The sequence below is a fragment of the Protopterus annectens genome, chromosome 7.part0, assembly GCF_019279795.1.
Source record: "Protopterus annectens isolate FY-2018-M chromosome 7.part0, PAN1.0, whole genome shotgun sequence".
Classification (NCBI taxonomy): domain Eukaryota; kingdom Metazoa; phylum Chordata; order Ceratodontiformes; family Protopteridae; genus Protopterus; species Protopterus annectens.
The window spans coordinates 1,273,153,198-1,273,170,642 of record NC_056739.1 but is presented as its reverse complement, the minus strand read 5'-3'; the positions used below and the strand labels follow the sequence as shown (position 1 = coordinate 1,273,170,642).

General features: G+C 38.0%; 1 protein-coding gene across 2 annotated transcripts in view; it reads right to left on the bottom strand.

Annotated features, from left to right (window-relative positions):
* Window positions 1-17,445, bottom strand: part of MAP2K5 (mitogen-activated protein kinase kinase 5) — a 3,489,187-nt gene that overhangs the window by 1,488,006 nt on the left and 1,983,736 nt on the right. For both annotated transcript variants that reach the window (XM_044077884.1, XM_044077885.1), the window contains one exon: window positions 8,394-8,455. In XM_044077884.1, the coding sequence (XP_043933819.1) occupies window positions 8,394-8,455 (62 nt within the window). The remainder of the gene's footprint in view (window positions 1-8,393; window positions 8,456-17,445) is intronic.

Below are 17,445 nucleotides of genomic sequence, written 5' to 3'. Positions count from 1 at the left end.
TGTTTTTTTTCCACTGGGAAAAACTTTACTGAAATTGATCAATCGAAGGAATAAGATTTCACTTAATAGAGTTCAACGAAGAGGTTTTCGGTAAGTAGTGTGTTGATAAAGTGATAGCATCCTGGATTTTCTGGTAATAAGCTGATGGCATGAAAATGCAGAGAGCATGCTCAAAAGAACATGTCTTTCAGCATGTAAGAATGCCAGAAGGGTTATCTATTTTGATCCCAAGTCAGATAAATAATATACTTTTACATGAGTAACAGGGCTCTTTGTTTCTACTTGAGTGGTTGCCTCCTTCCCCTGTAACTGCAGTAAATTGGCTCTTACATTAGAGCTGTAATACTTACCATATAGTTTTAGGAGACCTTAGGAAACCTTGTAAACTGCAATAGCCCCGCTACGTTCACCCTCGCTACACTCGGGCTCTCTTCGCTCCCCTCCCTGCCCCCAATTCCCTCCCACCCCCAGTACCTCTAAATTTATAGTACTATAGCCACTCTCCCACTTTCTAGATCCTATCTGCTTTCACATGGGATAATTCCACCCACCCCTATTCTACTACCTACATTTAATAGCACCTATTAGCTTTCATCTGGCATTCTCCCATCCCCCCTTCCAGTACCTTTACCTCACCACTCTATCTTCTGGTTTTGCATCACCAGGTAAAACAGTTCCTTCACTCACTAGCTGAATCACATATAATGATATACTCCTCTTTACTACCCCTCTTGTTCACACCCCTCTTGTTCACACCATACCTCCTTACCTTGTATGAAAACCAGTTTCTTACGGGATTTCAGGTCCCAAAAGGCCATACTATCACCCCAGCTGTAAATCCTTCCACCTTCAACCATACTTACAGTACCAGATCCTATCCAACATCTTGTTCAGTCTATCAACATCTCAACCCCAGGCACATTAGCTCTAGATCCAAACACTACCACAAACTAATAAACAAATTCCTGAAGTTCATCACCAAGTATAGACTCAACCTAATACTTGGTGGTGATATTCACCCCAACCCTGGCCCACTAACTTCAGATACACATACCCCCTCTACTTGTAATCTAAGCTACAAACCTACAATTAATAGGCCAACTAACTCTCTCCTAGTCTGTCATCTCAATATTAGAAGCATTAATAACAAGGTACATGAATTGCATGCACTTCTGGATGTCCACTCCCCTGATATTCTCTGTTTATCTGAAACCTGGTTAAAACCTAACACTAAAGACAATGAAGTGTTACCACCTGGGTACAACATACACAGGCAGGATCGTGCTTCGAGGAAAGGGGGTGGGGTAGCTGTACTCTATAAATCTGAGTTGAATGTCACCACAGATGTAATACAACCTTCTCAGATTAATAACTCTGAGATTCTTGCCACCAAATTGCAACTTAATAAAAATAAATGCATTAATATCATCTGTATGTACATTCCCCCAGGTAACAATATATCTACATTTGAAGATATCCTGCACTGGTTATCATGTCACTACCCCCAAGAAACCCTACTACTTGGAGACTTTAACATAGACTGGGGCACCTGTTCCTTAGAATCCCCAACCACCCATATTAACCTGCATGCATTTACACAAATCATATCCACCCCTACCAGGATAGGTAAACCCAACCAAAAAGAAAGTATGCTTGACTGGGTACTCATAAACAGTCACCCCCAACTGTACACCTCTGGTACCCTCCTTAATGGCCTAAGCGATCACCTTCTCACATATGTAATTAAGCACAAAACCATTAATTCCCAACAACCCTTACTCAGAAAGGTTAGAAACAATAAAAACTTTGACCCTGCCAAATTCCAACAAGAACTAAACTCATGTAATTGGTCTATTCTAAAACACCTCCCCTTAGAGGAAGTAGTAGCATACTTTAACAACAAATTCCTTGAGATCCTTGATTTGCATGCACCTGTTCGTTCAAAGAGAACCAAGGCAAAAACTGCACCATGGCTTTCTATAGAGTCTAAACTCAAAATTACCCTTAGAAACAAAGCATGGGCTTTATGGCGTTCTTCTAAAGACCCTCAGGATCACATTAAATACAGGCAATCCAGGAACGAAACCAAAAAAATCAATTTTAGAAGACAACAGACAATACTACTGTAATTTACAGACAGTAAATCAAAATAACCCTCAGAAGTTTTGGGCAGGCTTAAATAATCTACTACATCCTGGACAAACTTCAACCCCAATCCCTGCTGCTACTATTGATAAAATCCCTGAAGATGCTTCTGATAGTTTTAACCAATTCTTTACTGAGACAATTCAAGCCCTAGCTAGCCAACTACCTCCTAGCTCCCCTGGTCCTGAAAGTAGCACCCCTAGAAACCTACTTGCGTTCAGCTTTCAACCAGTTGCCACTTCACTTATCCGTACCTTGATCAAAAAATTAAAACCCACTACACTTTCTGCTGATCAACTCCCTGCCGAGTACCTACAAAAATCAGCTGATGCTATTGCTTACCCCGTCTCAATACTAATCAATCGAACCATAGTAGAAGCTAAAATTCCCAACATCTGGAAAATATCCTATGTAATCCCACTTCACAAAGGAGGCAGCTCTACTGAATTCTCCAATTATAGGCCAATAGCTATACTCTCTCCACTTGCAAAGATTATGGAAAAATGTATTCGTAGACAATTCATGCACCACCTAATCCAAAATCGCCTTATGGCAGACACTCAGCATGGCTTCCGTCCTCATCACAGCACTACTTCAGCCCTCCAAGCCTTTACTAACACCATAAACCATAATCGCAACAATAATTATATATCCTCAGCCCTCTTTTTGGATCTTTCCAAGGCATTCGATATGGCTGATCACCAACCTTTAATCCACACCCTGCAAACATTCTGTCTAGATACTGGAGCCCTCCAATGGTTTCAATCCTACCTGAATGGTCGACAGCAGGCTGTCCTCTGGCAGAACAAACTCTCTAACCTTCTACCTAACACCCTCGGAGTACCACAAGGCTCTATACTAGGGCCCTTGCTGTTCTCCATCTTCATTAACGACTTTTATACTGTCATCCCAAAAGTCAGCTGTATCCAATATGCTGATGTCTCTACTCTGATTTGCTCAGCCACATCTCCAGTAGAGTTATGGTCAGCTACCCAGACCACCTTTAATACAATAGAAAACTGGCTTTCTGAACATCGTCTGATCCTAAATCCCAAAAAAACTAAAATGCTGTTATTTTCACCAACACGTAGGTCTACCGCTTTCACCTTTACTATAAAATCAAATGATGGCACAATAATCTCCCCTGACCCATCTACAAAACTATTAGGTGTCATCATAGACAATAATCTCAAATTTGACCTACATGTTAACCAAACTATCAAAACCATCAATAAAAACTAGGGACACTTTACAGAATAAAAGCCTTCCTAACCCCTCCAGCTAAAATTGCCATAGCTCGCTCTCACCTTCTTTCAACCCTTCTGTATGCATCCCTCTACTCTCAAATTTGAACAAGACTGTCCTTAACAAACTCTCAATTTGCTACAACCACATTGCCAGGTTTGCCACTGGGCTGCCTTTTAGGACACATCATTGCATCAATCTAAATCAGCTTGGTTGGCTTGAACTACCTAGCCTAATCCAGTATAACCAACTGATTATGGCCTATAAAATCCTCTATAATCCGGACAATACTCCTGCACTTAAAAATATTATCACCCCTATAACAATCCTAGACCGCTTCGATCCTCTAACAAACTACTAATTCAGACTAGCAAAATTAATAACACAGCCGGTGATTCTCTCTTTGCAAACTCTGTAGGTAGATCCTGGAACTCACTTCCAGCTGATATTACCTTACTTTCCACCTTAGGACAATTTAAAACTAGACTCAAACAACATTTGTCACTTAACTGGCTATGTCAATGTATCAAGCCTGGCTAACTCGAATGTGTAAAAATCTGTTAACCAGTTTACTGTGTAATTTAATTTAATCCTGACTTGTGCTCAGGACTAACTTTAACCTGTGGAACTTGTTTAACTTGCTTACTTATGTAATCTCTGTAAATAATCTGTTTGTAATATGTAATGCTGGTATTATGTAATGCTGTATCTGCTTACCCTTGGAGCTTTTCTCCCCGGGCCTCCGCTGAAAATGGACATGCATCCAGTCGGACTATCCCGGTCAACAAATGTAAAATAAATAAAAATAAAAAAATATTCTCAGACAGCAGGTGCCTTGTAACAGTATGAGGTTTTGAGATTTACTTTTCTTAGGAGCCTTCTGCCATAAGAGACTTGAGATAATGCACTAGTAGACCACAAAAATCCAATCATCCTGAAAAAAAAATCCAGTCACCATGAAGGAGATAGAAAAAGCCATTAAGAAGCATCTTGGAAGGAAATTGGTAAGGCTGAACTGTTAGTCTGTCCTCATCTACACTTTTAGGCTACTGAACCTAGATTTTTTTCAAATTGGATCAAACTTCGATTAAGGTACTAATGCTTCCTACACCAAATAAAGACCTTTATCTGCTGCCAGCTATAGGCAATATCTCTATTTATAAACAGACCTATTTTTTTTTTGCTGAAGTGTTAGCAGCTAGGCTGGAGTCTAGAACACTAAAGATTATCCCAGGGAATCATTTGGGCTTTTATTAATGGTTGGTTAGAAGTACCATATACAATTAGAAAATGGTTAAATATTTAACAATTATGCTAAATAACTAGTCAGGGTGTGGGGAGGTTGTTTTCATATTTTAATAAGTTTTTTGATACTTTATAATGGAATTTTATAAGGAATGTGATGAGATATTACCTTTTTCCAGATGAGTTTATCTTAGACAAGCTGCAAGACCTCTCTCATGAGACAGGCCTCAGAGTGAATAAGAGGGACACTGCCTTTCGCTTCTCTCAGAGTATTCAGGTTTGGGAGAGAATGTTATCTACTGTGTGCGTTTTTTTAGCAGAGGAGGTAGCCTACTTGGGGATTAATATCAGAGTGAATATAAATAGAAGTCATCTGTTACGGAAAATATGAAGGGCTTGTTCCGGAAGTGGAAGAAATGTAAACTTTACTTTATATACAGAATTCAAGCACTTTCCATAGGCAGCCTTTTCTTTATATACAAACAAGGCACAGAGGATGATTGCTGACTATTTGGGATGGTATGAAGCCTACAATTAGTTGAAACTATCCATCCCTGCTAAATGTGGTGGCTTTTGAGTTCCTCCATTTATTAGGATATAGCGGAGTAGCCAAAGGGGGGTATGATAAAGCCAAGACAGTCTGTGAAACCCATATAGTTTCTACCAGAGTTTCAACTTAAACTGATGCCTGGCCATCCACATAACTCTACTCCATCTTACAAGATCTGTAATGCTGGGGTGAATGACCCATGGTTCAATAATATTCTTCTAGAAAACCCAAGAAAGAGAAAACTCTATCTAACCCCATTCACAATCATAGAGAATCACCCTCTTATTTTGGTATTTAATAAGGTTATTAAATAAAAGAACAGATGCATGAATAGTTTTCATTTCAGACATATGGGATGGCTCCCTGGAAACTGTCCACAGTTGGGATTAGTTCAAGATTGTCTTTCCTGCATCATCATATTAGTGGCATTTTTTTTCCAGCTTTGGGCTAGTATCCTTTAACTTTAAGTGAAGGTAGGATGTATAAAATAAATATAGATAAATGGTTTTCATTTATCTTACCCACTAGACAATTGAATCTGGTTAAACTGAATTTCTTATATCATAGTCTGATAGAGAATCCAAGGACATACTTTTAGACAATTTTCACAAATAGAATAAGATGTTAGTCACCTCAATCATATCAGAGGAATGGTCATATTGTCAGGGAAGACACAGGATAGCAGATAGCCATTGCTGCTCAGATTTAGCTGTATTAAAGTGCTTTACCAGTGGCACTATACACTGGCAATATCCAGTCAGGTTAAAGCCTACACACGATCTAAAGATAATCAGTGTTGACACTGTGGACAGATGAGGGTTCATTACTTGCACTTACTTTGAGAATGTCCAAAAGTATAAGCACTACGGAGGAGAGTTATTCATTGGATAGAATGGGCACTGGGAACTTGGGTACCGCCATGCACTGACATAATATTTTGATTATTTGGTGCTTGCATCCGCCAGTTTAAGCTGAGAGTGTTAGAATTTGATGGACTAGGACAGCACCAGCTACCCGTTTTATTGGTTTTGTTCAATAATGGGAAACCTTACTTATCATTGGACTTTAGAACATTTTATATATTTCACTATAAACTTGTTAAATGGTCAAACAGGAAAATATGATAAAATGGCAAGAAAACTGAAACATTTTCATTTCTAAATTACAGGTAGATTAGAAAATGAGTTTTTTCTTACAATGTTTTTTTTTTTACAATTTTCGTCTTACTTAACTTGTAATTATCACTACTTTGTAAGTATAATATGATTATGTATTGCATGCTGAAAATTAGTGTTTTTAATTGCATGATAAAGTGGTTGTATAAAGTATGCATAGCTGCCAAAAAAAGGGGAAAAAAAGAAAGAAAGACCAGACCACTGCAGCTAAAATCTCACTGTAACAGCTTACTAAAGACAGAAAATAATTCTGTAAATTATTATTAGAGTGACAAATTAAATTTGAAATACGCATAAAGGAATTCCATGCTCTTGACAAAACTACCACACTAAAGGCCATTATCTTGTAAATGGCATGTCAGTCCACTAAGGATGTAGGAAAATTAAGTTACTTACCACTTTTGTCCACTCACAGAATGTAGACTTCTTCAGAACAAATACTATCTCTAATACATTATATACTCAGAAATGACTATAGTAACAGTTTGAAGCTCTGTTTTCTTGTTTGCTGCAGGCTGAATGTGGATTTTTATGGTTTATTTATATAAATGCACATTTTAAATGTATATTTTATGAACTATTTACAATTATTCATTTGGTTTGTGATGCTTTAGCTGTATAAGGTGTGTGACATGTTCAAATAACTGTGTACACGTGATTTCTTGTATATACATACATATATATATATATATATATATATATATATATATATATATATATATATATATATATATAAATATGGATCTAGGACTATTGAACAAAAGTTTAATAGTCCGAATCCAAAATAACCAAATGCACTTTAATGAAAGCGCTTTCGTTAAAAGTGCGTTATAAAAAACAAACAAAAAAAACCACAATCTTCTTTTATGCAGGGCGGCAAGCCCCCCCCCCCCCACACCCCATACTTTTATATTCTCACTCCGAGGTCGCACTACAGTGGGGAAAAGGGAATTTTCCCTTAACCTCACCGTAGTGCGACCAGCACAATGAGCATACTTATCCGAAAGTGCTGCTTCGATGAACAGTACTTCCAGTTAAGTATGTTCGGTGATTTCTGCTTCGGCACACACACATACACACACACACACACACACACACACATATATATATATATATATATATATATATATATATATATATATATATATATATATATATTGCTAGGTGTAGTACTTATTCTGAAAAAGTGTATTTATCACTTTCGTCAAGTCACAGAATGTAAATTAAATTTTCTACATCCTGATGTGAAGTCTTTGGCTTTGGTTACTTTGGTACATTTTTTTTGGTTTTGTATTTTGTGATATAGCTCTTGTGACAAAATAAATGATCTCACAGGAAATGTGCAGTTCCCTGTATAAAAATATAAACTACTGTACAAAATCCCCCTATTAACTCAGTCTATAAAAAGGGGCTTCCCTACCACATCAGCACACCTGCTTCCCGCAAAGCATGACCAATATGGATACATCTTGTTTATCATACCGACAAGGCATATACAGTGACAGAACAAGCAATCACAACAGCATTGTCATCATGTATGCCAAATACAGACAGCTTTATACCCAAGAGATCTTAAAACTATGTACCACATTCTTCTTCTTCACATTTTCATGTATGATTCAACTATTTGTAAAATGTTAAATTCCCAAGAGTTTCAATCAAAATTTCAACCTACTTAAAGCTGCTTAAGCATAAAGTATTAGCTGTAATACTTTTATCTTAAATCTGAATAACCAAACACCCTGCTTGAGTGTTTTTTTTTTTCTGGTTCCATGAAGTACTTCAATTTCAGCAAGAACACATAGCAGCTAACTTTATAAGATGTGAATTCACTTCTGAAAATTGTAAGACACTATGAATTTCCATTTTAGGCTTTAACTCCACTGAGCAAAATGCTCTCAAGTATTTAGTAACATTGTCTTTGATATTGTGATTTCTAGTAGCTTATCCTACATGTGATTAAAGACAACTTAGAAAATTGGCAATTTCAATCTAAAGGGGTTCTTTAATGAAATTAAATGAAAACTACTTACAGCCACAGATATTCTCCCAAGAACATGTTCTGGGATTTTTCTGTACACATCTAAAGAGCCACCTGTACAAAAAGAGACAGGAAAAATGCATACCTTGTTATAAAAACATATTACTCATGCTGATTATTCCCATCATACAAATCAGGACCATGTCAGTGTATAGTTTCTGATCAAGTATATTTCAAAAAATAATATGAAACATAACAGTTACTGACATCTAAAATCATCTTTATTAAATTGTTCCTATTTATCACATTCTCTTGCAGTTCTTTAATTACTGAAAATTATCCAGTTACAGTATTTCATCTTCCTTTGGCTTGACTACTTGTAATCCAAAAATCGAAACACTTTTTTGTTCCCTGTGGCATCATCTAATGCAAGCCACTATTCTTACACAATTTCATATCTCACTCTCCAGGTTAACCTCACCAGACTACTGGCTACCAATATCCCCTCTATACTGGTGAAGTGCATAATTTCTGTAGTGGGTCATTGGAGATGAAATTAGAGACCCTGGTACCACCATCATCAAAGCTGCCACAAGACTGTTGTTTTCTACTAAGCTTTATCGCTATATGATCATCTTTTTTTCTTCTTTTTTTCGTCCAGTTCCCCTACACTTACAATCAAGCCCTGCCCTCTCAGCTATTCTCTTGACCCTTTTGTCTGCTAAGGCAAAAGGCCTTTGGTCCATTCATTCTCCTAGGTTGAGACTTGAGTAGGCTGGGAACTTTCATCTACTTGCAGAGCATTGGGTTTGTACTTTAGCAAGTCCATACCATTCAAGAGAATAGCATGCAACAGGCCTTGACATGTATGTCCATGCCTCTGTGTGTGATGTAATCATGGCACAGTCTCCTGTGCCCCTTGCAGACAATGGGGATTCTACAATGCAGCATGTGCTCTGACATGTCCCCCCCCCAAAGAGAAGCAAGCAGGCTATGTCTTTCTTACCTCCCATGCCAAATCCAGCATGGGTCTGAACTGCTAATCAAAATTGTCTGGTCATAGTCAAAGCTTTATCCCTGTATGTCAGTGAAGTTGCTGATGTCGTTGTATGTCATACTAATGCAAATACAGTGAGTATTATCCAGCACTATTCAATACATGCCTCCTTAGGAGGGCTGTCAAATGGTCTCATCACCAAGCAAATGTACTGCATCAGGCAAAACTCTTTCCCTTTCCCTCAGGTAGGTGAGCTTAAATTCCCCTAACCCCACCTCCATTGGCCCCCAGGCCTCACAGACCACTAACTGATCCTAGTCTCCAGGAGCATGGGTGTAAAAAGCCTTCTTCCTATGTCAGCTTGGGCTGTTCCAATATTTTAAACTTTAGTTTGCAAGACAGTACCCTATAAGCCATAAGAAAAAAAAAATGTCTGCTTATAGTAAAGGAGTAATTAGGATCAAATCCAACCAAGCTAAAAGTCTTGTTATGTTAATTCGGGAAATGTAATACGGAGTGTTTTTAATATATTTTTACTGTTAGCTCATTCAAATATAATGTTGAGTTTTTCTCCCCATGCCTTCACTGAAAAAGAGATTTCCCCAGTCGGACTTTCCTGGTAAATAAAGGCTAATAAAGAAATAACCAAACTTGAAATTCTTAATTCTAGAATTTCAGATGAATGAAGCATCAAAGAATATTATTCAAGTGATGCAAGAATGAGCAGAAATGTGCTATATAATAATGTGAAAGCTTTGTGATCATTTGCCTTGATATGATCATCAGACAGATTTAATACAGTCCCTGACACTTAAAGGCAAAATCTATCTCTTGTGCCCCCCCCCAGATGTGTAGTAGCAAACCCTGCCTAAACACTGCCCAGCATTTCCACCTGACAGCATCAATGAATACATAATGTATATTCCAGGGGTCTATATTAGAACACCGAAGTTTTAAAACTTTGAATGTTCTAATCTCAACCCCTATTCAGCGAATGCTTAAAATATCGAACATGCAGAACAGCAAATTTTTTCCCAGGGAAAATAAATTTGCTGTTCCGAAACACATACACACATCACAGGCACACCAAAAAAACAGCAATCTACACACATACACTTAAAATCCTACATCTAACCCTACACTAAACTGTACATACACTACTATCTATCCACTTACATTAACCCAAACCCTAACCCTCACGTCCACACAATCGCACACTTACCTGAACCTGACCAGTAACTTTCCACCACAGTGCTGAAAATAGCAAAGCCACAGAAACGGCCAACTGAACTCTTTCCCTAGGAAAAAATTTGGTGTTCTGCAGCTTCGCTATTTTCAGAGTTCACTGAATAGGGGTCGATATTAGAACATTCAAAGTTTCAAGACTTCGATGTTCTAATATAGACCCATATTCAAGATCCCAAAAGGAACTTCATCAATATTAAGAAATCATCACTATTCAATGCATGCTCAGATGATGGCAATACTGAAACAAAACCAATTTTTGGAGTATGAATTGAAAATTAAAACTGATTATGAAATGCTCAGTATTTAGTAAAACCAATTTCAACAGTAATGCAAACAGTAAAGTAGTTGCTAGTTGTCCAGCACATTTAATACATGCCTTAATGGTGGTGGAACTGAAACAATACCGACACGGAACGGCAGTTTATAAAACAGGATTTGAAAAGTAAAATTCATTATGAATGCTAAATATTTAGTTGAATTATGAATAAATTACATAAATTAAAGCAAGCAAAGGTTGCCATGCAAACTTGTGCATCTTGTACATCATAGCTCTCAACGTCTTCACACAAAAAATCTGGACAAAGACAAAAATAATGGGGAGACAAAGCCCCAAAATAGGGGCAGATTTTAAATATTGCTCTTAGAAACTTAGAAAATTGCTAGAATAAATGGTCTTGTGTTACCACACATTTTCTGAAGGATATGAAGTCTGAAATTCAAATACCTATCATCATTTAGTGAATTCAGTCCTTCCTGATTTGCTACAAAAATAAAAAAAAAAACTCACAAATTACGTGAGGAAGAGGCCCAAAATATGAAGCAAAAATGTGGACATTCTTCAAAAATCTGGAATCTGGACAGATGAGAAGTACACACATTATATACATGTATCAAGTATTAAAGAACCACAGGATAAGTATTCTAGGAAAAAGCACAGTTTTACTAGGTGATTTTTCTTGGGTACATTAGAAATGCAAAATGCATAGAATGGACATTACTATGTATAAAAGTCTTCCCATACATGATCGTGTATCCCAAGAGGGCACCTTACTTAAATCTTTCATTCCTTTCCAGCCCTAAGCACTTCCCCTTATCCACTAGCCTCCTCACTCTTAAAATCAACACATCTGTAATTACAATGTTGCTTTTTGGCTTGCGTATTCTCCAACGTTATTATCATGATAGTTTTACAGTTTTGTTGTTTCACATTTACTACTTGCACTTTTTTGTATTGTAGTATATCGTATCCTGGCTACCTTTTGTCTTTTTGTTTGCCACTACTAATACTGTCTACTTATGAATGTATTTTCACACAGGCTGTGCCTGCAAATAGTCAGCTGTGATCAGGGCACTAACCCAATAAACGAACATAAATATAATAAAATGAGGCACAACTTACAAGATCAATAACTGCTGCAGACAGTGTAGCAAGTGAGTTTATGTGCAGGAGCAATGAACATTCTAAAGTGTTTGTTGCACTTGTACAATGGCTTACTTTCTTTCTTTAAAATGTGAATAATTTTATTATGAATTCTATTCGTATGGGTTTCAACAATAGCTTTATTGTGCCCTTTTACCTGGCTGAGAATGAAGTCATTGTACAAAGCTGAAAGAATGTAAAAATGAACTGTATGCACGCGTGTGTGTGTGTGTCTGTATTATGTATTGGGTTGGGGAGAAGAAGACAGACTACCTCATGAACATAACCATGCAAGCTCATTCAGCCCTGGATCCCATATCTCTCAACCTGGAAACATAAAAAATCTGGACAAGGCCCATGAAAAATAGGTACAAATTTGTATGCTGATTAACATAAAATTTGCATACATTATTACATAACCCCACCCATTCCAATGGAATTGTGGGATATCAACTTTCAAACGCAAACTGAACAACCCACAACCAAAATATGGCACCAGACCAGAGTCCCCCTGCAGACATTCCAATGCCCAATTAACTGGCTATTTTGCCCCATTTACCATAAACACTAATGTGTGCATACTGCTTTACTTCTACAATGATTATTTGGATTTTATTTTGCACTCTGCCACAGGAAAGTGTGTTCTGTCAGACGACTATTCCAACCATCCTGTCCTTGGTGTTCTTAAATCCGGTGGCTCTTGAGATACTTATCCCTTACGTTAATCTGACTATTTCCCACCCAGGACTACCATGACTAAGCCCAAGACTAGCCCTAGAAACAAAATCACACTGGTGGCATCCCAAATTAAACAGGATGTACAACAGATGTACAACACAAGGGAAAAAAATGGCAGAAATCAGCAGGCAGCACAAGAACCCCATACACCCCTGGAAGAATGAAGACAAGAGATAAGTCAAAGGCCAAAGCAGCAGAACCTTAACAGAAAAGATGCACATTGAACACACAGCAAAAGTTCAGAAAGTATGCCAACTTTTTTCAAAAAAGGACACAAGGTGTGAAATGTGAATAAAAAATTGTGGTGCAATTCAAGAATGCATGAGACAGATATAAAGCAATTTTACAACTTTACAACTTAAGTAGAACATAGATTAAAATAAAACTTTACTGGTTCATTTAAGCTGAGAAGTTCTACAGTCTTGGAAATCTTACACAGATAAATTAGGGTGGAACAGCCTTCAGATTGCATAAAATAAGCAGTATCAAGTTTAGGCCAGTTTTGCTTAGGTATCCAAAGCTGTTACAGGGTGACAGGATTGCCTACAATGGTGAAGTGCCTACACGAACTGAAAGATCATTGCCACTTATCTTAATAAAAGTAAAATCTATGCTGCCTGTAAACAATATGAAGCACGTGCATTGTTTACGGTGATGACCTTGCTGCACTAACTGCATAGGCATTAAAAAGCTTAAATTTTAGCATGTATAAAACTGTTCTCAAACTGCTAAAATCAAAAGGGCATAGCAGATACATTTTTATGATTAGGGCCAAGTTCACAGTATTTTGGTCTTAATCATAAAAATAAAACACTACGTTATGCAACGACTCGAACAATTCATTCAGTATATAAAAATGCCCATTTTCTCTCTCTCAAATCTTGCATACAAAGCAAAAGGCACAAAAAGCCCACACACAAACCTCATGGGGGAGCCTCACCTTTATGGAGTCTGAGAAACAGACTCGGGCCTTGCTTCACCCTACAAAAATGCAAATAAACTAAGTGCTTATGACAGCCCAGTCAGCCCCGGATAGATAAACACAGTGCACCTCATGCATCCTCCAACAACAAAAAGGCACCAAGCTCCTGAACAGCTGCATCACCACTTGCGCATTGCCTAAATTATTAATCTTTTCTAAACTTCTTTAAAACATCTTTACAGGTCAGAAAGACTGAAACAAAGTAAAAAGAACTACTATCGTAAAACATCCAACAATGTTAATATGTATTAAAATTACAAGCAGTAGACTAACAGACTACCCTCCAACTACAATTGACCAAGATAATGTTTATTAAAACTACTGCAGAATAGCAAAACTAAAAGTACTTACATCAAAACGATTTTAAATCAGAGGAACCCTGCCACAAAACTTACAACTTACAAGGGGATACCACCTAGGTGCCACCAACTTCAAGAGAAAAGTAATCTCTAGAGATAGAAGCTCCCCGTTTCCCTTTTTTTCTACTTACCTCGATCTCAAAGTCCAGCAGCTGGAAGGCAGTCCTGAAAAGGGAGCAAAAGCGGGCGATAGCGGGGACCTGCCACCACAACCGAATCTCTGCCACAAATACCCAAAAAGGAGTCCTCAGACATTTTCTTCACACCACACCGGGACCGCGTGAGCAGCTTTACACTTGGCTAGCCTCACAATAAGTGAGCACTCGGGGAGTCGGGGCCCCAATTGCCTCTAACTTGATGTACAGAATGCTAAACACTAACTGCCAAAAAAAAATCCTTGTTATCAGGTTTTATCATCCTACACACACGCAGCAGTACCCTTCCCGCTCACAGATGATTCAAACAGAAGTAGGCAGCCAACCGGAATTGCAGCCGCATGTGAGCCCTTGAGGTCAATTCCGACAGGCTGACAGAGTTAACGTCATCACGCACATGATGACATCAACAAAAAGAGGAAAAAAATAAATAAATTAAAAAAAAAGCTGGGAAAAAGTCAGAAATGAAGGGGTGCCACTCGGGAATCGTGGCAACCCATTACTTGACCTCAAAACTCGGTAAAAATCGAGTAATTCTGTACAGGAGGTATGCTGGATCCTCTCTGACTGGTGTAGCAATCAGCCAGAGATCGCCTATCTGAAATGGTATTTGCATAACTGTTAATCATTTTAATGTATGCATAATGTCATACAGAATTTTCCATGTCTGTTAGTCATGCCTCATTTGCATACATCACTCCTATGTCACATGTCAAACACACTGGACACACCCACACCTATGCAGTTCCACCAGGGGTGGGGTACAAGAGAGCACTATAGCTATATAGTGATGAATGAATACATTAATTCATTAATAAATTAGCATTAAAAATTTACAGATGAGAACTTCCTGAATTCCAGGTAAAAATATAGCACTGAGTTAAATTATTTTCTCTGCTTTTAAGCAATACCATGTTACTTTAAAATGCCTTATCTCCCCTTTGTTAAAATCTTAAAATGTTAAAGCTTCTTGAGTACTGCACAATTAATTCACATTTTCCTTTTTCTGTAAAGTAGCATTAATAGCCCGCATTAAGCATGTAATAATAGTGAAGATAGAACAACAAAGTGTTATCATCTGCTTTTTGCTATAGAGGGCAAATAAGTCTGATAACCTAGTCTGCATAAGCAGCCTTGACTACACCTAACTCTAACGAAAGGTCAGGCTAGCTGTGCAGCAGTGCAATACATCTCACCATGAGGATATGATAGAAACGATATTAAAAAAGAGTAAACACCACTGGCTATTTTCACTCAAACAATCAGTAATGCTGCAAGAAAATAAACTGTGTGAAGATTATTACACTATAAAGTAAAACAGTGGAAGTTGAGGCAGCCAGAAATGTAATGTCACTAATATTATCAGGATCTTGAACAGCAAGTTTAAAATTCCCTCCTGATTAATAACCCCAATATAAATACATTGAAGAAATAAAAAAAATATCCATAATACAGTGGAAAATTAACCTCAACCACAAGAAGTATCTGCTAACGACAACTCTTTGGAGGTCTACATGTTCTTTTTTGCATCTTAATTTTTTGCCAAGTGCTTCAGGTTCCTCCCACATCCTAAAGACATGTTGTTAGGGGAATTGGTGATCCTCTAACTGGCAGTGTGTTTTCTTGTGTATATGTGTCTCAGTATTTGTGTGTGTGTGTGTGTGTGTGTGTGTGTGTGTGTGTGTGTGCGCGCGCACACGCGTGCACGTGTGTGTGCGTGTGCACAAGCTTCCTGTGATTTTTCGTTTGCCTTAACCTTACTGCTTCTGGAACAAGCTATTGCTGTCAAGGGACCCAGAAAAAGATAAAGTAACTATTGAAGAATGAATTAATTAATTGATAAATTATCACTTACAATAATTCATGTACGAGACAACTAAGCTACTAAACTCAACATTCAACATGATGCGAAACGCATGCAAAGAGATCATTCTCCTTTCTGCCTTTAGGTTGTAATAGGTATGGTCCCTGTGCATGACATGCAGCATAAAGGTGACATACGAATGTACCATCCTCAAACTGAAAACCCTCAGGAGGAACAACAGTCTAAGGAGACAAAGAGGTAACACGTACATCCAGAAGGGGAAAAGAAATGGGGAGGAAGTGAATACTGCAACAATGAAGTACTCTTTACAAAAGGGAGAGTACAAAATCTCAGGAGGAAAGTTGGGAGGAGGAATGACCTGCAAAACCCTCAAAAAAATGTAGGATGGCCCTGGTAAAACCGGCTCTAGCCCTAGAAACAACATCCAACTTACAGTGCTTGATAAAAGTATGGACAAGTCAAAGTAGCTGCCTCAAGACTAAAATTAGTATATATAACACTGAAAAAAACACCAGACGAGGCTGGTGGAATGAGCCTTAACAGAAGAAGGAAGGCTGTTCCCATGAAAGGAATAACAAAAGGAAATGGCTTTAGATATCCAGGAAGAAATGGTTTGCTTGGAAACCTAAAGACCGAGGATAAATGGAAACAAAAAGCTGCTCAGATTTACAAATGGCTTTAGTTTTATCCAAATAACATCTGAGTTATCTATGCAAATCCAGGTTGTGAAGAACCTTCTAACTAGCAGATTGTGGAGAAGGGAAAAAGGTGGGCAAATGAAAAGACTAATTAACCAACAACTCATTAACCACCTTGGGCATAAAAAAGGATTAGAATGAAGAGACACATCGCTCTTATGAAAAAACAAAAGAGGAGGAAGAGCCATAAGGGCTTGGAGTTCAGACACCCATCTGGCTGAAGTAAAGGCCAAAAGTAGAATGGTCTTCCAAGAACAATGCTGTAAGGAAGCTGAAGCTGCAGGCTCAAAAGATGCCCAAGTCAAATTTTCAAGAACAAAATTAAGGTCCCAGGAAGGAGGAATATGCTTCCTGGGTAGCCTAATGTGAAGGATGCCTTTAGGAAATTTCTTGACCTCAAATCTAGAAGCCAAAGGAGGAGTCAAAGGCAGACAAGCAGAAATAGCTGACAGTAGGCTTTAACAGAAGTGTATGCCAACCCAGCATGGAGAATTCACACATATATTTCTGGTAGTGGGTTTCCTCACCTCCCAAAGCACGTCCTCAGAAAAAAGTTGCCTAAAAGGGATCAAAATCCTATCATCCACAATGTCAGTTGAAGAGTGGAGAGTGGACAAGTGGGGACTGACGAGACACCCTTTTTCTTGTGTGAGTAGGTCTACCCTATGAGGTAACTTGTGAT